The sequence below is a fragment of the Mustelus asterias genome, chromosome 6 (assembly GCF_964213995.1).
Source record: "Mustelus asterias chromosome 6, sMusAst1.hap1.1, whole genome shotgun sequence".
NCBI lineage: Eukaryota > Metazoa > Chordata > Chondrichthyes > Carcharhiniformes > Triakidae > Mustelus > Mustelus asterias.
In genome coordinates, this window is record NC_135806.1 from 45858139 (window position 1) to 45880420 (window position 22282).

Below are 22282 nucleotides of genomic sequence, written 5' to 3' on the forward strand. Positions count from 1 at the left end.
CATAGATAGGATGCAAAGCTGGGCTGAAAAATGGCAAATGGAGTTTAACCCTGATAAATGTGAGGTGATTCATTTTGGTAGGACTAATTTAAATGTGGATTACAGGGTCAAAGGTAGGGTTCTGAAGACTGTGGAGGAACAGAGAGATCTTGGGGTCCATATCCACAGATCTCTAAAGGTTGCCACTCAAGTGGATAGAGCTGTGAAGAAGGCATATAGTGTGTTAGCTTTTATTAACAGGGGGTTGGAGTTTAAGAGCCGTGGGGTTATGCTGCAACTGTACAGGACCTTGGTGAGACCGCATTTGGAATATTGCGTGCAGTTCTGGTCACCTCACTATAAGAAGGATGTGGAAGCGCTGGAAAGAGTGCAGAGGAGATTTACCAGGATGCTGCCTGGTTTGGAGTGTCGGTCTTATGAGGAAAGGTTGAGGGAGCTGGGGCTGTTCTCTCTGGAGCGGAGGAGATTGAGGGGAGACTTAATAGAGGTTTATAAAATGATGAAGGGGATAGATCGAGTGAACGTTCAAAGACTATTTCCTCGGGTGGATGGAGCTATTACGAGGGGGCATAACTATAGGGTTCATGGTGGGAGATATAGGAAGGATATCAGAGGTAGGTTCTTCACGCAGAGAGTGGTTGGGGTGTGGAATGGACTGCCTGCAGTGATAGTGGAGTCAGACACTTTAGGAACATTTAAGCGGTTATTGGATAGGCACATGGAGCACACCAGGATGGTAGGGAGTGGGATAGCTTGATCTTGGTTTCAGATGAAGGTCGGCACAACATCGTGGGCCGAAGGGCCTGTTCTGTGCTGTACTGTTCTATGTTCTATGTTCTAAATGCAGTGTAAGATCTGCATTTCTGTAACCTTCCTTTCCATGTGCTACCGTCTACCACCGACACAATAGGCCAACTTTGTCTTGGAATTACAGTTACTAAGGGGGCCTTGTGGCGCAGTGGTAGCACCCCTACCACTGCACTAGAAGGTCCAGGTTCGAGTCCAACGCCAGGACTTGATGGCCACGGAAGGAGTGTTCAGTGCAATTCAACAGTCTGATAACCAGCTCAGAAATTCTTCCCCCACTTCCCTCCACTATTCCCCAGAGTAAAAAATACAGCATGGGTGTGAAGATATGCTAACAACATTATCGTTACTTCCAGTCCTCCAATCAATAAATCAAGGTGTGCTTTTTTAGACTGAAGATTAACAGACTTTTTTCCTCACATCGTTACACTCCAACACTCCTGACAAAGGACAACTGAGTCTGTACATTTTATGCAAGTCAAGTCTGGACTTTCAACCTGCAATTTTGGCAAACAAAAAATTAGTTTGTTTGACTATTTATGTTCTATTGGGTACTGATTAGAGTCTGGAGAATAATGAAATCTGGATAATTTAGCAGGAAATGGTCAGTGGAATGCAGTCAAATACCACTGCTGAGTTAACCAATTGTAACTCGAGGTTGGAAAATAGCTAGATCAAAGTACAGGGAGATCCAGTTCAGTTGTACACGAATAAAATCCGACCATTCACTTCACCGGCATTAAATGTCAATTCACGTCTGGTACATAAGCAACTATTGAGGCTTACTTAATGTTGTAAAATGAATCAACAATTTCTGCAATGGGAAGGCAGCAGGCATTCAAAAAACACCCCATTCCAGCTTAGGACCACAACAATGACTATGCAGACTCTTAACAAACCATTCTTATACAATTCACAGTTTTGGCAATTTCTGTGAACGTAGAAGACTTAATTTGCAAATTGCATGGTGATTTGTTTTCAAATTTTTACTCCATTCTTAAAAAGTTACAAAACCATATATGTAGAGTGGACCAGGCAAACCCTTAATCCATCACTTTCTCCAAAAACCAATTCAAATTGAATCCAATTCAAGCTCCCCACAAGAGAGACATGCAAGATATATGCAGACAAGAAAAGACATTGCACCTGATCTTGGGCTTGATCTGATGCTTGTTCTTAGCCAAAAGGCGAAGAAGCGATTTGCTGTTGCCTTAGGATACTGAGCAACTTGCTGGAGTCAAAACACATTCACGCAGTGAGTGTCTCAGGACGGGGTCGACTAACTACTGAGGCTGACTTCTAGGATTTGATTTTCAATTTAGGGTTGGGAACCCGACACCCAGATAATTTTTATGCCCTGGCCCCGTGTTGCATCAGTGTCACTCACCCGATGCTCTCTTTAAAAGTAAATGCCTTAGTTGGGCAGCAGCACACAATTCATCGTGCTGAACATTACCAGGCGGTGGGAGCTGACAGCGTAACACAAACATCAAAGGAGAGGAAGCAAAAGATTGGTGGGTGAGCATCCTCACTGAACGGAGGAGACATGGCCAAGTAGCAGACAGGTGCTGCACCTGATCACACACAAAAACTCTCAATTGTTATCATTTTCCATCATCCAGCCTCATTATGATATCTAAATGAGTGGCCCACCTCCAGCAAATGGATCAGTTTCATGTCCCTTGCCTCGACTTGATTAAAACTGCGTGTCGGCAGGTTGGAGGTGGATGGATTCCTATTTAAGTTTCTTTTCGAATTTTTAACCTCTGACCTAACACCCAACCCATTCATGTTTGGGAATTCAGATCCAGCCCGTTTTGTGCAGTACTGACTAACAGTGAGCATTTCAGTGCATTTAGTATGATGGTGATTTGGAAGAAGTTCTGTGGGCAAGCTCAGGCTCTTGGGTGAAAGCACTGACTCCAAATTTCTGGCAGCTTTTTCCAATTCTGTGAAGAACATGGGCAGTGATTCCAATTCATTAGTTTTTCTTTGCTTTTGTTGCGTTTCTTTTTGTGTTCTGTTTTAGCTCTTCGTGGGATTGGCAGCAGCTGCTGTATAGGCCTAAATTAAACAGGAAAAAGCAATAAGAAAAGGTTACAACAACTCTTTTTCGGGGCAAAATGCATGAATGCCGTATCACTGCTGGTGTCTATTTAATGTCCATGTTTAGGGAGGTTGAACAACTCCACAGCTGAATTGCAGCAAATTCTGCATTTTTATGGTTTTTTTAAAAAAAACATTAACACTTATTTGCGTATTTGCTTCAGTCTTTTGTATTGTTTTCACATGGTCTTTTTTACTTAGATACCTTACAGATGTAAGCTGGAGGCAGAAAAGGTGGGAACCCCGTGTCACTTCCATGGGAGAGGCCTGACATTAAGTGCTGACCTGTTTGAGCCTTCCATGCAACCAAGCCCCCCCCAGAAATCACACCATCAGGAGTGGTGGTGGCTCTCCGAGGTCCAGCCTGAGAATCACTGCTGGATTCATGGACAGAGATGAGTGGGGTGGGATAGGGGCTCTTGAGGAGGAGGCCGGTGGTCAGAGACAAAAAGAGGAGTTTGCTGTCTATTAAATTCTGCTCACAGTTATTTTTGCTGCAGACATAAATCTTCTGAAACACTTCTAAGTGATATTGTATTCAGAATGACATGCACCGCATGTTCACTTTGCCATCATACATCTTACTTTATTGTTAATGACACATAGAGTCATAGAATAGAATCCTTACAGTGCAGAAGGAGGCCATTCGACCCATTGCATTTGCGTAGACTCACTGACAGCGTATCTTACCCAGGTCCTCTCCTCCACCCTATCCCATAACCCCATACATTTCCCATGACTAATCCATCTAACCTACACATTTTGGGACACCAGGGGCAATTTAGCATGACCAATGCATCCAACCTGCACATCTTTGGACTGTGGGAGGAAACCCACGCAAACAGGGAGAACGTGCAAACCCCACAAAGTCACCTCAGGCTGGAACTGAACCCCGGTCCCTGGCACTGTGAGGCAGCAGTGCTAACCACTGTGCTACTGAAGTTTTACACTTAATTTAATGCCTAATTTCTAATCAGTTTTTCTCTTCTTGGTACACAGATCACAAGATAATTATGGACGCAGAATGCGGTGTGACTCTTGGCCATCCAGAAGCACCCACAAGATTAAGATAAATAATCTCCCTTTCATCAAAAGTGTAATTGCCAATCTACATTCCCTTAGACAAGTGTGTTGGAGTACCATCATTCATTGTTTATGCCATCTCGAGCTATTCATCTGATTTGCTTCCATACATATTTTAATTAGACACAGGAAGAATTTCAACTTACCTACAGCAAGTATTATACAGTAAAGTTGCAGTACATATGGAAAATGTATTGGCATGGCAATAGGTCCACGTAACTGAAAGGAATAGGTTCCTAGGGCTTCAAAATATGGCAGTGACTGGTAAATGGCAATTACTGGGGGATAAGAAAGAGTTTGTTAGTAACTTCAACACTGAAACCTTGAATGAGGAGGCTACGGCTGGGCATGGCTTTGTTTGACTAACTGCTGCTGCGGTATTTGTACACCACGGAACGTATGTAGAGCTTTTAATTTCTAAGTTTATTCTGACAACAGAGAAGGAAGAAATGCTCGTTAGTGCCTGGCTTGGTGAGTTTGGAAACCCAATGTGTTGTAGCACAGAGCAATCGGATACAAGTTCATTCCTGCTCCCTCGCACACATGGTGAACCAATCTGTGTCATGTCCCCGGAGAAATACAAAGTAGAGGCTCGGGTATTTCCCTACAGGGGAGACACCAGAAAAATCAGAGGGAGAGCCACCCCGGGCTGGATGCAGTAATCTGATTTAGGGCATTGAGCACAGGAAAGTTTAAAGGATTTGTACAAATTCCATATTACACATTATGGGCACCAAGCAACCGAGTGGATTTTAAAAATGCCTTTCACCTTTTAAGATTCCGGTTAAGATCCTGGCCAGAGATAAAGGATGAAAGTCCTTGTCACTCAGAGTCACAAATGAGTTGTGACAGACTCCACCCAGTTTCCAGTCAAAATAAATCCACACTACTAAACTGCTTTGAATGGACTGTTGAATATGACAAGTCTCATCTGACAGGCCCAGACTGTGGAGAATTGAAATGTCATGCCTGTATAGCTGAGGGCATGCCTCAGAAGCGAGGGTTGAAAAGCAATCATGTTGACAGGTCAGGGTAGCGCAGCTGAATCAGTGGAAAGCCAAACTACAAAATAACACTGAAGATGTAGTCAGTGTATGTAAGTATAATGCAATAGAAATGTAACTTGATCAGTCTCAGTTACTATATTTTCTCTTCAGCTTGTCATCTCCTTCCTCTGCTTGTATCTGTGATTAAGGAAGTCACACCATCAACATCAACTGTCGTATCTTTTCTCAAATCAGTTTGCACGATAGCTTAAAACTTTGTCATTTTTTTTCCCACCAAGGTCACATTCGTCAGACAGTGTTGCAAGTAGGTGCACTCGCAGTAGCCATTCTTATCAGTCTGATAACATGTCTTACAGCTTGAGAGTTTGAGTTTTTTTTCTTGTCCGCACATTGGACAAGCTACTCACCAACGAGTCACAAATTCCTGCCGCACCACTGAATTAACAACTAAATTGCTAACTAATTGTGAAGCAGAGAATAGCCCTGATAGTTTACCATTTCCAATAAGCCCGCTGGCATTGTTCATTCTTCTTCCTCCACTTTATAGCAGCGAGGAACGGTTTACATTCTCAACCTTGCCGGTACATACGATCTCCCCCTCCCCCCACCCCCCGCCCAGAGCAGAGTTTTGTTATCTCCTAGGGGAGGCAAAAAACAGATAAAAACATATAGGCCAATTAAGAGAAAGAGGCCATGAAAACTCCTCCTCAGCCCCTAAGGTGATTTGAATCTAGTCAACGAGACCGTCCTCGTTCTGACTGACAATACAGGACAATTCTTGTATGAGGCAATACCTGCCTTATCTAGAAACAGGTCCAGCTTGGAGGCATTAAATGTTGATAAATGGTGTGGCGGCCATTGATGTAGCTCAAGGATACTGGACACCAGAGCAGCTAAAAACCAGACTGCCCGGGATAAAATCAAATGAATGGGCTGCCCTAATTCTGCACCCTGTTACCATGGTGAGCCTCTGTGTTCAGTAGTCCATAAGGCAGGGGCTGGGGCCCGGAAACAGACGGCCACTATTGTGGTGAATTCATTGACATTTGCGGGGCGTCGCAACACAGTCTGGGGTCCGAGTCTCTGCAACAGGTGACCAAATATGCTGTGCCAGGCTGGCCATGAAAGCACGGGCACAGTCCCCTGGCAGCACTGTACTGCGACAGAGCAGTCAGTGAGAGGCAGGGGGACAATCCTGTTGAGGGCAATGACCGTTTGCATTGTTAATGACCCCAAAATAAAAATGCCAGACATAAAGGCATCCGGTACAGGAGACCAACCGATAGAGAACTGGACCATGCTGGAAATCCCTCCCTAACGGCATTGTGGGTCAACCCACAGAACATGGACTGCAGCGATTCAAGAAGGCAGCTCACCACCACCTTCTCAAGGGCAACTAGGGATGGGCAATAAATGCTGGCCAGCCAGCAATGCCCATGTCCCACGAATGAACAAAAAAAAAACAGGTAAGTGACCACCCTAGCTGTGCTAAATTCTCCCTCAGTGTACCCGAACAGGCGCCGGAGTGCGGCGACTAGGGGATTTTCACAGTAACTTCATTGCAGTGTTAATGGAAGCCTACTTATGACACTAATAAATAAACTTTAAACTTTACCAGATGAGCAGGCAGTCTATCCCACAGAGCTACAGTTCTGTGGGAAAAGATGAAACTTCTAACATCTGGGCTATTTCTGACCTTGCATCTTAAAACTGTAACCCCAGCCCTTGGTTGAAACAACTGGTTTACACGAACATGATGTAGCTCCTCCATTATCCTTTAAACTTCAGTTAAATCAACTCTAAGTCTGTGCTTCTTTAAAGTATGGAGCCCCAGCTCTTTGGGCCTATTTGCATAATAAGATGTTTTCATCGAATTATAGACTGCCTACAGTGCAGATGGAGGCCATCCGGCCCATCAAGTTTGCACCAACTCTTCCTCTGGCCCTATCCCCGTAACCCCATGTATTTACCCCGCTGATCCCTTTAATCCTTTGGGACACAAAAGGCCAATTTAGCATGGTCAATCCACCTAACCTGCGCATCTTTGGAGTGTGGGAGGAAACCGGAGCACCCAGAGAAAACCCATGGAGACACAGGGAGAAAGCACAAACTCCACACAGTCACCCAAGGCTGGAATCGAACCCAGGTCCACTGTGCCACCATAAACTAGGAATTGATTTTTGTGGCCAGCCTTTGCACTTGTTCCTAAGCTTCAACATCAACAACCATATAAAGAGACTTGAACTGGACACTGTTTTGTAATTGAGGCTTAAGCAAGGCCTTGAGGCAGAGGCTTGAGAGCACGCTTTTAATTTATCCACAGTGAGAAAAGATCATTGGTGCAGATAGATTACAGTGAGAGATAAAAGAGCAGAAAAAAAGGAAGGAAATAATTGGTAAAAAGAATTAAGAAGAGCACTAGTAAACTTAGTGTAACATCGCAATTGAGGTTTAGGAAAGGTAATGAGGTGAGTGAACAAACATACCTTCAGTCAGCACTATTAAAGGGGAAAGAGGCATCCAAACGCAATGCTGAATCCACGATAAAATATGCAGATCAGATCCTATGACTGACAACATGCGATATGGATACCTGTAATTTATGGTCACAGTGTCACAGGCTGATCATTCAGTTACAAACTATCAGTAGTTTCAATTTTACAGAAAAATATTGAGGTTTCACGGTGATTTTTTACATTAAAACATCATGCTGTCACCCAGTCTGAAATGCTTTTTACATTGCATGTAATGAACCTATCAGAATTACATGTAAACAGTTGACATGTATATTACAGAGGGACCAGGATGTCCTTGTACATGAATCACAAATAGTAGTGTGGAGATGGAATCATAGAATCCTACAGTGCAGAAGGAGGCCATTCAGTCCATCGAGTCTGCACTGACCATAATTCAACCCACGCCCTATCCCATAACCCCACATATCTACGCTGCTAGTCCCCCTGACACTAAGGGGCAATTTACCATGGCCAATCAACTAACCAGCACATCTTTGGAGTGTGGGAAGAAACCGGAGCACCCGGAGGAAACCCACACTGACACGGAAAGAATGTGCAAACTCTACACAGACTATTACCCGAATTTGGAATTGAACCCGGGTCCCTGAAGCTTGAGGCAGCAGTGTTAACCACTTTGCCACGATGCTGCCCTTGACAGTACAGCAAGTAATTACAAAGGCAAATGGAATATTAGCCTTTATTGTAAAGGCTACTTATACACCATATATAAGTAGGGAGATCTTGCTACAACTGTATAGGGCATTGGTGAGAGCACACCTCTACAGTTTTGGCCACCTTACATAAGAAGGGACATACTTGCATTGGAAGCTATTCAGGGAAGGTTCACTTGGCTGATTCCTGGGATGGGGGGTTTGTTTGATGAAGAAAGATTGAGTAGTTTGGCCCTATAGTCATTGGAGTTTAGAAGAATGGGAACTCATCTTTTTGAAAGATATGCACTGAAATTCTACTGCCCCGCACCCCACCACGGAATCGGAGTAGGCAAGGGGCGGACAATGGAAATGTCTGTTGACCTCGGGCAGGTTTTCTGGTCTCGGGTCGAGCAAGACCATAAAATCCCACCCATAGGCTGGAAATTCCAAGCTCTGCCACATTGGGTTGGAGGGGCAGGGGTCCCAAAGCTGCACTGGGGAGCCTCTCAGAACTTCACAGTGAGGTTTGCACAGCAATTGCCCAGAAACCCCCTTGCAAGTGTGACCTGACACCCCCCCCCCCCCCACCCCCCAAGCCCACCACAGGTCTCACTTGATCCCACCTCCCCAAAGTCTCAAACCTCCCAAGATTTGACTTACCTGGTTTTTGGCAGCTAGTACTGTAAAAAGGGTGTGTCCTCCTTCACTTAAAAGGAGCTGGACTTTGACACTGGGCCTCAGGACAAGCTGTGCTGCCTGGATCTCACCCGGCCTGAGTTGGAACGTTGGGTGAGACAGGCACGGAACAAACTTAATGTAAGTAATTGGGCACACAGTGGCAATCGGGTGCCACTCCGAAGAAGTTACAACCCAGGGTAGATGCTGAGAGGATGTTTCCCCTTGTAAAGGAATCTAGAACCGGGGGGGAAGGCTTTGGTTTCAAAATAATGTGTCTCCGATTTACAGTGGAGATTGAGGAAGAATTTCATCTCTCAGAGGAGGGTCATTAGTGTTTCAAATTCTCTTCCACAGACAGCAGAGGCTGGGACAATGAATACATTCAAGGCAGAGTTAAACAGATCTCTGATTAACAAAGGAGCCAAGGATTTTGGGAGGAAGGCAGGGGAGTGGAGGTAAGGCCACAATCAGATTAATCCTGCTCTTATTAATGAATCAAGCTCAAGGGACGGACTGACCTATCTCTGCTCCTATTTCCCTGCTTTTATTTCCTTGCTCTTATTTCTCTCTATCAGCTTGAACAGACTTTCAAAACTTTGAATAAATTCAGCAGTGAGCTGAATGACACTCACCAATATTCATTAGCAAATGGTACAGTCACTTAAGGTTAGGTGCTGATGCATGGTTAAATTCAAATATCCAAAAGTTGGCATTTGAGTTGCACACTCCAGCATTAGTTTCCTGAAAGCAGCATTTAGCTGTGTGTCTCACCGTTGAGCAGCATGACATTGCTGCATTTTTGTGAATGAAACTCATTACAAAGAGTTTAAGTCTTGACTAATTCATTCCAGATACATCTTTAATAACACTAAGTGTTGCCAGTCAACTTCTTTTGTAATGAAAATTAAATATTAACAAATATAGGGTCCCATTCCTTCTGCTTTTAGTTGTTGGTTTTTTTTTAATGTAATTTTTTGATGTTTCCACTCTGTCACTTTTTCTCTTAATCTACTCTTGCTCTCCCCTTATTTCTCTATCTGTGCCTGACTTGGCATCAATTTCGCCAATGATGATTTACACTTCCTTCTCTGTCCTTGTGCTGCTTATTTCTAACTCCTTCAATCTGATTGCTTAAGGAGATACACAGTTCACTCTGGACTCAGGTACTGGGTTTTCTTCACTACTTCTTTATCCTCTTGCACTTGACACACGAGAAAGGTAGAAATCGAAACGTGTCAGGGTGGCAGCAGATGCCGCTGGATGAGCTGCCACTGTAAATTATCATCCTTTGTTTTGTAAACCTTACTGAAATAGAAGTTTTCAGCTGTTACATTTTCTTCTCCTTGCCTGCAGTCCTGCTCATTTCTTCCTGGTCTCTCCCTTCATCTTCAGCAGAACTGAGAGGTAATGCTTATCAGGAAAGGAAGCAAAGACTGGGGCACTTTCCCCTCAAAAGGAAAGGCTGAAGGGTGACCTGATAGAAGTCTGCGAGGTTATGCAAGGGTTTGATACAGTAGATAGAATCCTACAGTGCAGAAGGAGGCCATTCGGTCCATCGAGTCAGTACCGACCACAATCCCACCCAGGCCCTATCCCCATTACCCCATACATTTACCCTAGCTAGTCCCCCTGACACTAAGGGGCAATTTACCATGGCCAATCCACCTAACTCGCACATCTTTGGACTGTGGGAGGAAACCGGAGCACCCGGAGGAAATCCACACAGACACAGGGAGAACGTGCAAACTCCACACAGTGACCCATGTCGGGAATCGAACCCGGGTCCCTGGTGCTGTGAGACAGCAGTGCTAACCACTGTGCCACTGTGCAAGATGTTTCCGTTTGTGGGAGAGACCAAAGTCAGGGACTGTAAATTTAAAGATGATTACTAATAAACGAGAGAGAGTGGCTAATATGTGGAACTCACTACTGCAAGGAACAGTTGAGACAGATCGTATTGATGCATTTAAGGAGAAGCAAGACAGGAAGAAAATAGCAGAATGACATGCTGAAAGTTGGGGCGGGGTGGTGGTGGCAGGAAAAGGCTTGCGTGGACGATAACACCAGAGCAGACAAATTGAGCTGAATGGTTTATTTCTGAGCTGGAAATTTGATATCATTTTTTTGTGTATGATTCTATTGATGTTGGTCGTCCTAAAATTCCTTAACGAAATGAATTCTGTTAATATGCATAATGCATAAGCCACAGACTAATCAACCACAGCCGTGGTTTGAGAAGTTTTTTTTTACAAAATGTCAGCTTTCAGGGCTGCCTCAGAATTTTAAGTGAAGGAGCAAAAAAACCTAATATAAACGTGCAGAGAACTCTCAATATAGTATTTAGGATTATGTGGTGATCCAAATGAGTACAATTCCCCCCTACATAAAAGAATCATTCTCTAACATGTTCGATGATGCATTACCTAACATTTGAGAAAATTTCTTCTTCTTTCTCTGAATTGGCAAGACCCAAAACTCAGTGAAGTGACTTTTTATTCAGACTGTGTTTCATTCTGACAAACATTATTATTGGCAAAGATAACGTATGGACAGGAAAGTATCAATTTTCATCACCTCACTTACACATGTGTCATCTGGCACCTTGCTAGAATGCATGTATTAATGCAGTTTAAAATAAATTATCTATTTCCAAGATCAGCATACAAAACGAACAGTTGAAAATGTGGTCAAGTGGGCCTTGTAATATTGCCAGCTGTATCTGAGCACAATTCTTAAAAAGTGATCATTTACTCAGTGCCTATTTAAGTAGTTAAAAATTCCCAACACATTAGGGTTAAGTAAACCCAAAAGGCAGAGCAAATGTGAGCTAGAAACGTGGAATGGCTTAAATCCTCCCTGCTACAAATGGAGATTAGTAAGAAGTCTCACAACACCAGGTTAAAGTCCAACAGGTTTATTTGGTAGCAAATACCATAAGCTTTCGGAGCACAGCTCCTTCATCAGATGGAGTGGATACAGATATCCACTCCATCTGACGAAGGAGCTGTGCTCCGAAAGCTTATGGTATTTGCTACCAAATAAACCTGCTGGACTTTAACCTGGTGTTGTGAGACTTCTTACTGTGCTTACCCCAGTCCAACGCCGGCATCTCCACATCACTAGTGGGGATGACAGCTGCCAGTCAGAAGTAACAAGGTCTTGATATTAATGCCCTCCAGGACACCGCTCTAACAATGAGTGGGAAATGGCAAGCAGTTAAGATGTTAAGATCAAGTGACCTGACTCAAATTCCCTCCCTTTAAATATTGAGATGCATAGACCAGGCCATGGACAAGGTTCCTGCTCATGGCCAGAGTGGCCTCCACCCAGCCCCTCACCATCTCCACCCTCCACGCAGCCCCTCACAATCTCCAGCCTCTCCTCGTCCCTCCCAATCTCCAACCTCCACCCAGTCCCTCATAATCTCCACCCTCCATCCAGTCCCTCCCAATCTCCAACCTCCACCCAGTCCCTCACAATCTCCATCCAGTCCCTCATAATCTCCACCCTCCATCCAGTCCCTCACAATGTCCAACTTCCACCCAGTCCCTCACAATCTCCATCCAGTCCCTCATAATCTCCACCCTCCATCCAGTTCCTCACAATGTCCAACTTCCACCCAGTCCCTCACGATCTCCACCCTCCACCCCGTCCCTCTTAATCTCCAGCCTCCGCCCAGCCATCCCCATTCTTTCTCATTTAACAGCATTTTCTTTCCTGACTAACTTCAATGCACACACTCACTTTCCCCTTCCATTATCATGCATTTCTCTCCCACTTCTTGTCACCATGTCCTACCTTCCTCCTTGCCTTCATTTTAAACTATTTCCCCTTCAATTTTTTACCTACACTGATATCCATTCTTAATCCTTCTTTTCACTTCTATTCATTCTTGCCCCCCTGTTTTTATTGCCAGCCATTCACTGCCTTCCCTCCTAGCCCCTCCTGTGGAGCAGAGATAGGTACCTGTTCTGATGCTTTAGCCACCACTGCGAGGACTGGCACACAAGGGACAGAAGAACAGCTGTGCTGATTCTTGTCAGCAAATCATTGAGAGGGTGACGGGCTCCTCAAGATGCTGAGTGTTATAACATGAGGTAATAGTTGGCATGTTTGATCCAATATTGTTCTAAGGCCACATTGAGCCAAAATGAGACGTTACTCTGGAGTTGTGCTTTATGAGCTTTCTTTTCTGGGTATCAGCCTTGTAGAAGTTTATTTTGTTCTATGCAAAGATTAACAGAGCTTTCATTCAGGCTATTATTGGTCAATCTACTCTCCAGTTACTTACTTGATTACATCCAGTGTGCTCCAGAGGGAAAACAAGGCCCAAACAACATGTTTGGACTGCATCTCCTCTTGGCTGGTGATGACCACAAAAAGGATTATGTTCCTCTCGGTAACCTGCAAATAGAAATCAGAAACATGGACTGTAAACCTGTGCGCTTTCCACTCATCGAGCTCACACATGAAGGTCACACAAATAGAATCCTACAGTGCAGAAGGAGCCATTCAGCCCATCGAGTCTGCACCAACCACAACCCCACCCAGGCCCTATCCCCATAACCCCATGCATTTACCCTAGCTAGTCCCCCTGACACTAAGGGGCAATTTAGCATGGCAAATCAATCTAACCCGCACATTGGATTGTGGGAGGAAACCAGAACACCCAAGGAAACCCATGCAGGCATGTGGAGAACGTGCAAACTCCACACAGACAAATGATCTGACAATTTGAAAAAAGGCAATAATTTCATCCCAGATTCTGCTATCTATTTATTATATCTGTTTCTCTAGTTGATAATGCACAATATTAATCAGAATGACTAAAATTGGCTGAAATCTGAAGCAGTGGACACAGATCATGCAGAATTGTTTCACTGTGACAGGCCACAGACCAGATCAGATTAAAACTGATGTTCAATGTTTTTTTTTAAAAAATGCTGTTTCTCAAAATTAGTTTCATTGATCTGATTTCTGCAAAAGAAAAAGTTCCAAATAAGCAGCCAGACAATTATATCGAGGAGTTATGATGGAAAAGGTCATAGGAAGTGTTTCCATTGGCAGGATGTCGGTAACCAGAGGGCACTGGTTTGAGATCATTGGCAAAAATACCAAATTGGAGATGAGGAGAATTGTTTTATTCAGCGAGTTGTTGTATCTGAAATGCAATACCTAAAAGGAAGCTGGATTCAGGAGTAACTTCCTTAAAAAAACAGTCTTCAGACCTAGGAAAAGAGCAGGGGAGTGGAATTAATTGTATTGCTCTCTCTAAGAGTCAGCAAGAAGACCATGTCCTCTTTCTCTGCAGTGAGAGCCTATGATTGTATAATATTATGTGACAACTATAATATATTAATTATAGTATTATATGATTTGTTATATAAATTTTAATATTATACTGTATTATATGTGATGACTATAATATATTGATTATTGTATTATATTGATTTATTGTTATATGGATTCTAATATTATACTATATAATATGTGATGACTAATATATTGATTTGATTTATTGTTATTATATAGTTATATTATTTAATATTATGTGATGAATCATGGTGTACAAAGTTGCCTCAACAAGTGACTCCTGCTGAAAACACTTAAGTATTTCAGGAATTCCTTTTCTCATGAAGCCTTGCCCAAGCTGCATTTATAGCCTGCACCTCCTTTAATAAATAAAACCTGAAAGACAATAGGGCCCAAGAGATCGGTTATCGCATTGTTCAGTCAAAGTGCTTATCTGAGGAATATCAGTCAATTGAATTTAATAAGGAAACATAAATCACAAGTTTGCACAGGGAAAGAATGAGCTTGGCTTATTTTAGGTTGTAAATCCTACCTGTAAGAATCGGGGAAGAAACGGGCTCTGTTCAATGCCTGTGAGTATGTGGATCAATTCCAGAATTGACAGCAATTGGCATAAACCCATCACAGCTCCTATGGAATGGTACGTGTCCACCAGGCTATCTTCAGTGAAACCACAAGAAATAAAATATTGTTATTTTCTCGGGACAGCAATCAGCTGCAGTGAGAGGTATGCTCCAAAATAGCTGCTCTCAAATTCCCCCACCCCCCTGTACTTGGTTGCAGTCACATTGATAGAAATGTTTTGCCTCTCTACAAAGGATTGGCAAATAAGACAGAGAGTCCGGATTTGGCAAAGGGTAAAACGTCCAAGACGACACATCTGACTTTGATTGTGCTGCAGATATCTTCTCAGTTCACAGAATCATAGAGTCCCTACAATACAGAAGGAGGCCATTCGGCCCATCTCATCTGTACCAACCACAATCCCACGCAGGTCCTATTCCTGTAACCCCACACATTTACCCTGCTAATCCCCCTGACACTAGGGTCAATTTAACATGGCCAATCAACCTAACCCACACATGTTTGGAATGTAGGAGGAAACCGGAGCACCCGGAGGAAACCCACGCAGACAGGGGGAGAAAGTGCAAACTCCACACAGACAGTGACCCGAGGCTGGAAATGAACCTGGGTCCCTGGCGCTGTGAGGCAGCAGTGTTGACCACTGTGCCACCATACCATCCTAGTTCAGTGGATTCTTTTAACATTCTTTTAACCTACCTGATGGCTGCACTACCTTGTATCTTGGTGCATAGTGCGGGCCAGGAACGTAGCAACAAAGCCCCTGATATCCTCTAGATAGGATTTTCCTATCTCATTCATGTGGCACATGTAGGTCATAAGAACATCAGAACATAAGAAATAGGAGCAGGAGTAGGCCATCTAGCCCCTCGAGCCTGCCCCGCCATTCAACAAGATCATGGCTGATCTGAAGCGAATCAGTTCCACTTACCCGCCTGCTCCCCATCTCCCCTAATTCCCTTATCGATCAGAAATCTATCTACCCGTGATTTAAACACATTCAATGAGGTAGCCTCCACCACTTCAATGGGCAGAGAATTCCAGAGATTCACTACCCTCTGAGAGAAGTTCCCCCTCAACTCTGTTCTGAACCGGCCCCCACTTATTTTGAGGCTGTGCCCTCTAGTTCTGGTTTCCCTTCTAAGTGGAAAGAATCTCTCTACCTCTACCCTATCCAGCCCCTTCATTATCTTATAGGTCTCTATAAGATCACCCCTCTGCCTTCTAAACTCCAATGAGTACAGACCCAATCTGTTCAATCTCTCCTCATAAGCTACACCCCTCATCTCCGGTATCAACCTGGTGAACCTTCTCTGCACTCCCTCCAAGGCCAATATATCCTTTCGCAAATAAGGGGACCAAAACTGCACACAGTACTCCAGTTGCGGCCTCACCAGTGCCTTGTATAGTTGCAGCAAGACCTCCCTGCTTTTATATTCTGTCCCCCTTGAGGTAAAGGCCAACATTCCATTCGCCTTCTTGATCACCTGCTGCACCTGCAGACTGAGTTTTTGCGATTCGTGCACAAGGATCCCCAGGTCCCTCTGCACAGTAGCATGATGTAATTTTTCTCCATTTAAATAACATTCCAATTCACTATTATTTCTTCCAACGTGGATAACCTCACATTTGCTAACGTTATATTCCATCTGCCAGATCCTCGCCCACTCGCTCAGCCTATCCAAATCTCTCTGCAGACTTTCCGCGTCCTCCACGCAATCCCTAAGGTCTTCAATCCCTAACATTCCTTCACTGTCACTGGGTCAAAATCCCAGGAACCTTTTTCCTCAACACAGGGACTCCAGCGAATCAAGAAGGCAGCACACCACCACCTTCTCAAGGGCAATTAGGGATGGGCAAGAAATGCTGGCCTGGCCAGCGATGCCCATGTCCCAACAACAAATAAAGAAAAACACACACTTAAAAAAAGATGTCATCTCCAAAACAGTATTTATCTCAATTTCCTACAAAGCTCTGCCTTCATTCCTGATTTATTCAATAAATTGATGGCAATAGGAGATCCTCTCACAGCCACTACACGAAGGCATTATGGCAGATAGCTCAATCTAAGATCAAATAAGTCTTTGAAATCTGGTCCCCATTCTGAGTTCACTGGGCACAGCAATTCTAGAGACTTACTCACCGAAATGGCATCATTGTGAAAGCCCCGATGGGCGGCACAGTGGTTAGCACTGCTGCCTCACAGCGCCAGGGACCCAGGTTCGATTCCCGGCTTGGGTCACTGTCTGTGTGGAGTTTTGCACGTTCTCCCTGTGTCTGCGTGGGTTTCCTTCGGGTGCTCCGGTTTCCTCCCACAGTCCAAAGCTGTGCGGATTAGCCGTGCTAAATTGCCCCTTAGTGTCAGGGGGTATAACTAGGGTAAATGCAAAGGGTTATGGGAATAGAGCCTGGTTGGGATTGTGATAGGAGCAGCTTCAATGGGCCAAATGGCCACCTTCTGCACTGTAGAGATTCTATGATTTTATGACACGACCAAAACCCACTAACCACCAACACAGTGGGCCAGCAGAGCAAGTGATAGTTACTGTTAGTACCTAATACCATGTGCAGGAACATTTAACTGACCCAACTGCTAGCATGCAGTGTATATCCATGTGCTGCAATTAATTTCCCTTTTTGTTAAATATTCTAACTTGCGTTTAGATGTGCTTTGATTATCTGTACAGTTTAGCAGTTGATGTGTTTCTAATGGACTCTAACTGAAATGAAGCTGTCTGTTTATTTTGTAGTGAGGGTGCAACTTATCTGATCTGAAGGTGCTGACGATTGATGCTGAATAAGATTGTTCCATTCTCTAACAGAGTTGTTACCCACACTGAACAGCTCCTTCACTGCTTAATTTTAAAGGTATTTTCATTCATTACAAAAACTTCACTCTGACAATGTTAACCAGAAGGAACAGCGAGGTTGCGTGCATTCAATAGAAAGTACTCTCCCAGCTGCTGAATCGAAAGAAAACCATCTTAAATATTTACCTTCAATTGATTTATCTGTTTTTTGTTGTGACGACCTGTCTTTTCCAGGTTGCTCCCTCTCCCAAGGCAATCCCACGACTATTTACATTTTAATATGGGAGAAGCCTGTTCCTGTGCTGTAATTTTCTTCGATCTTTAGAGGGATGTGGTCCCCAGAAGATTAGGGGGTTTTAGTTCAGTCGAGCAGCATGGTCGGTGCAGGCTTGGAGGGCCGAAGGGCCTGTTCCTGTGCTGTCATTTTCTTTGTTCTTTGTTTTAGGAGGGAACTCAGTGGTATGACGCTGGAACTGGTGACCTGGGTGGATGCTCCCCTACTGGAGAAGGGGATTCAGTTCCAGGCCTCCTTATGGGGCCTTGACGAGCAAATCTTTAGCATTTAGATCTGAGTTAGGAATCAGCATCTTCTGCCTTGGATCAGCAGTGGGTAGCTGAAAGTTCAGGCCTGCTCTTCTCTCACACGTGATGTCATCAGGCTGCGACATGGACGATTAATCAGGCTACCATAGAAACCATAGAACCATAGAAACCCTACAGTGCAGAAGGAGGCCATTTGGCCCATCGAGTCTGCACTGACCACAATCCCACCCAGGCCCTACCCCCACATATTTTACCCGCTAATCCCTCTAACCTACGCATCCCAGGACTCTAAGAGGCAATTTTTTTAACCTGGCCAATCAACCTAACCCGCACATCTTCGGACCCACTGCCTTTTTTGGGAATGCCGCCAATGCCTTGATTTCAGTACCTTAAAATTTGAAAGACGAGAGTGGTGTTGGGTTGTGATTGAGTAGTTTGGATATTTTAATCTCCCATCCCCATCCCACTGGATGGGTGAAAGAGGGTCAGGGAAGAGGGGATTAAAGTTGAGGCCTACGAGTCTAACAAGAGGGAACCTGCTCTGGTGCAAGAGGTTCGAGTGCAGTGCATCACAAAGCTGAAGGATGCGCACTTCAGCCTCATGCATTGAGATCCAACTGTGCTGAGAAGCGGCTCCGGCTCTGGGAACCACTATTAATAACTGGTTGCTTTTGAATGGATACCAAGGAGTGCATCAACTAAAGGCCTTAAATAGAACTGGGAGAAAAACACCTTGGGTAGAATTGGCTGTTCTGGAGAACAGTGGGCCAGTGGGAAACTGAGCATGATTCCCGCTGGTGGGGCAGGCTGGGATTCGACCATCTCACTGTTACCTCATGAGGTCGAAGGTCTGGGCACCATGTTTAAATGGCACCTTCATTCCTTCCAGGGAATCATTCAGCACACACAGCAGGCATGCTTGCTACTGATCTGCTCTGCCATCTGTACTGCTCACATTCTATCCCTCTGTCTTAATGCAGGACTGATTGCACACAACAAGAGGGAGCGATCTCAGCCGCGAGGGAGATGCCGGAGTTGAGGTCACTCATCCCCTTTGAGGAGCAGGCGGCAGAACTGGCAAGGACAGAAACCCTTTCTGTGTGGAAGACAAGATTGGCATCTTCCAACAAGCCAGCGAAGGTCAACGCAGTACACATTGGCCACACCAGCGGACATTAGGTGACTGTCTCGCTGATCACTAATTATCCCTTCTCTATTATAGCCACCAGCAAGAAAAGATGGCACAGTGGTTTTACTTTTTCCCCTGGTGGAAGAGTCAATAACTAGGGGGCATAAGTTTAAGGTGCGAGGGGCAAGGTTTAAAGTAGATGTACGAGGCAAGTTTTTTACACAGAGAGTGGTGGGTGCCTGGAACTCGCTGCCGGGGGAGGTAGTGGAAGCAGATACGATAGTGACTTTTAAGGGGCGTCTAGACAAATACATGAATAGGATGGGAATAGAGGGATATGGTCCCCGGAAGGGTAGGGGGTTTTAGTTCAGACGGGCGGCATGGTCAGTACAGGCTTGGAGGGCCGAAGGGCCTGGTCCTGTGCTGTAATTTTCTTTGTTCTATGTTGGTTAGTACTGCTGCCTCACAGTGCCATGGACCTGGGTTCAATTCTGGCCTTGGGTGAATGTGTAGAGTTTGCACGTTCTCCCTGTGACTGCGTGGGTTTCCTCTGGGTGCTCTGGTTTCTTTCCACACTCCTAAAGATGTGTAGGTTAGGTGGATTAGCCAGGGTAAATGCAGGGGTTAATGGGGATAGGGCAAAGGGGAGGGCCATAGTGGGGCTGTGCTTTCGGAGAGTCGGTGCAGACTGGATGGGCCAGTTGGCCTCTTTCTGCGCTGCAGGGATTCTATGTGACACCGCCAGCCAGCCCATCAGCCCCAATCCCCGCCCCATATCACCTCAGATGAGGAGGTTGAGGTAGCACCTGAGGAAGGTTTGTCACTGCGTTCAGCTGCACTCTCCACCAGCACAGAGACACACACCTCGGTGAGACCTCGGTCTAAAGCAGGTTTAGGGTCACTCTTTGATGAATGCAGCACAGAAATGTGTCCACAACAGAAGGCAGAGGCCGCAACAGCCAAGGTCACCAACACTCGGACGATTGCTGGAGACTAGGCCCCTGCTGAGTCCAAGTCTGACGATGAGCCTCTGGAGTTGGCCCTCAGAGAAATGTTGGAGCTCTAATGACAGGGGGGTCAGCAGGCAGGGGTCGCAGAAGCCCTCACCAGATTAGAATGAAGGATCCACATTCTGTCTGATGTCGTGGTTCTCACATGAAGGCACATTGAGATTGCAATTCGAAGGATAGAGGATTCTGTGGAGATTCTAGTCCAACAAAATGCTCAGTTCCTTCTGGATATGCACTCAGATCTGTACACCATCACTGTGGTCATGAGTGGGATTATTCGATAGGTAGGCAAAAGGGGGACAGGGCACCTCAAACTCCCCCAGGTGCCCCTTCTCCTCTAGGAGTCTGGGAAGGTCCCTCCAGCATCAATAAGAAGGAATGTCAGCCGGACATGTCCCTTATAGAACAAAGGGATCTAGGGGTACAGCTCCTTGAAAGTGGAGTCACAGGTGGACAGAGTGGTGAAGAAGGCATTCGGCATGCTTGATTTCATTGGTCAGAACATTGAATACTGGAGTTGGGACGTCTTGTTGAAGTTGTACAAGACATTGGTAAGGCCACAGTTGGAATACTGTGCATAGTTCTGGTCACCCTATTATAGAAAGGATATTAAACTAGAAAGAGTGCAGAAAAGATTTACTAGGATGCTACTGGGACTTGATGGTTTGGGTTATAAGGAGAGGCTGGATAGACTGGAGCGTAGGAGGCTTAGCGATGATCTTATAGAGGTCTATAAAATAATGAGGGGCATAGATCAGCTAGGTAGTCAACATCTTTTCCCAAAGGAAGGGGAGTCTAAAATTAGAGGCACAGATTTAAGGTGAGAGCTGAGAGATACAAATGGGTCCAGAGGGGCAATTCTTTCACACAATAGGTGTCTGGAACAAACTGCCAGAGGCAGTAGTAGAGGCGGGTACAATTTTGTCTTTTAAAAAGCATTTAGACAGTTACATGGGTAAGATGGGTATTGAGGATATGGGCCAAACACAGGCAATTGGGACTGCTTAGTGGCTAAAAAAAAAGGGAATGGCATGGCCAAGTTGGGCCGAAGGGCCTGTTTCCATGCTGTAAACCTCTATGACTATGACATCTGGGAGGACCTTCCAAGGGTGTTGAACCGTTCCAAATCCCCTCTACCCCCAGCAACTCCAAGTGCTCAGGCTGAGGAGCGTGAACCTGACCCAGAGCAGGAGACCCTTATCACACCTGGGCCCTCCAGGCCTTAGGCCTCCAGAGGACACCCACCAATCTCAGACAATAGGACATAGGAGTCAGCAGCTGCCTCCACCTCTGCTGTGGATGTCGGGGATATAACATGCATAGCTGTGGGCTTAGAAAAATTATGAAGTACTGACAGCACAATGGTGGCATGGGTGTTCACTCGTGTGTAAAATATATTTGGCTTTTCTGCCTCAAAGTCTCGGGAATTGAATGGCTGTTTGATGTGATGTAATTCCAAGGTCATCTCTGTGTAACAGATTCCCCTCCCACAACCCTGTCCTCAAATATTTCCCAATTTGTCCCTCAGGCCTATGGTGTCTCACTTCAATCACAGCTCAGTTAGTCTCCTGCATATCCACAGAAATAACATGAGCAAAGCCAGTGTAATGTCTGTCAGGCTTGGGTGTGGGTGATAGTCAGAGAAGCCTGAGCCATTCAAGGTAGCTTGCAATATTAGTTGTGATAGTGTTTACAGCTGAACATTATTTCTATAACAGTTCCCACTCTCCACATGCATGATGCAGAGCAATGAGCCTAGTTTGCACTTGGTGACTCCTGTAATGTCTGCTAGACGGCCATGACGGTGTGAAGTTATTGGTGTGTGTCTAGTCTCAGGATGCCGGCCTATTACTTGTAAGGATGTTAGTTTGCACCTGAAGGTCTGTCTTGAGCTCTGGCTTGATACAATCCCTGTGCTCACTCTCAGAAGGGCAATCAACCTGGTTCTCTGATTGTGACAAGGCCATCAGTGTCTTGTAGGCTTCTTCATCTATATATCAATCTGTTAGAGTGAAAATGTGGAGGACCCTAATGGGATGAGAGCA

General features: G+C 45.0%; 1 protein-coding gene across 2 annotated transcripts in view; it reads right to left on the reverse strand.

The window, feature by feature from the left end:
* Positions 1-608: 608 nt before the first annotated feature.
* Positions 609-22282, reverse strand: part of hacd4 (3-hydroxyacyl-CoA dehydratase 4) — a 50352-nt gene continuing 28678 nt past the window's right edge. The window contains exons 3-7 of one of the 2 annotated variants that reach the window (XM_078214280.1): positions 14696-14823; positions 13142-13254; positions 7490-7596; positions 4143-4274; positions 609-2871 (exon numbers count right to left, since the gene is read on the reverse strand). In XM_078214280.1, the coding sequence (XP_078070406.1) occupies positions 2789-2871; positions 4143-4274; positions 7490-7596; positions 13142-13254; positions 14696-14823 (563 nt within the window). In that variant the 3' untranslated portion in view covers positions 609-2788. The remainder of the gene's footprint in view (positions 2872-4142; positions 4275-7489; positions 7597-13141; positions 13255-14695; positions 14824-22282) is intronic. The other variant, XM_078214281.1, reaches the window with a different exon arrangement.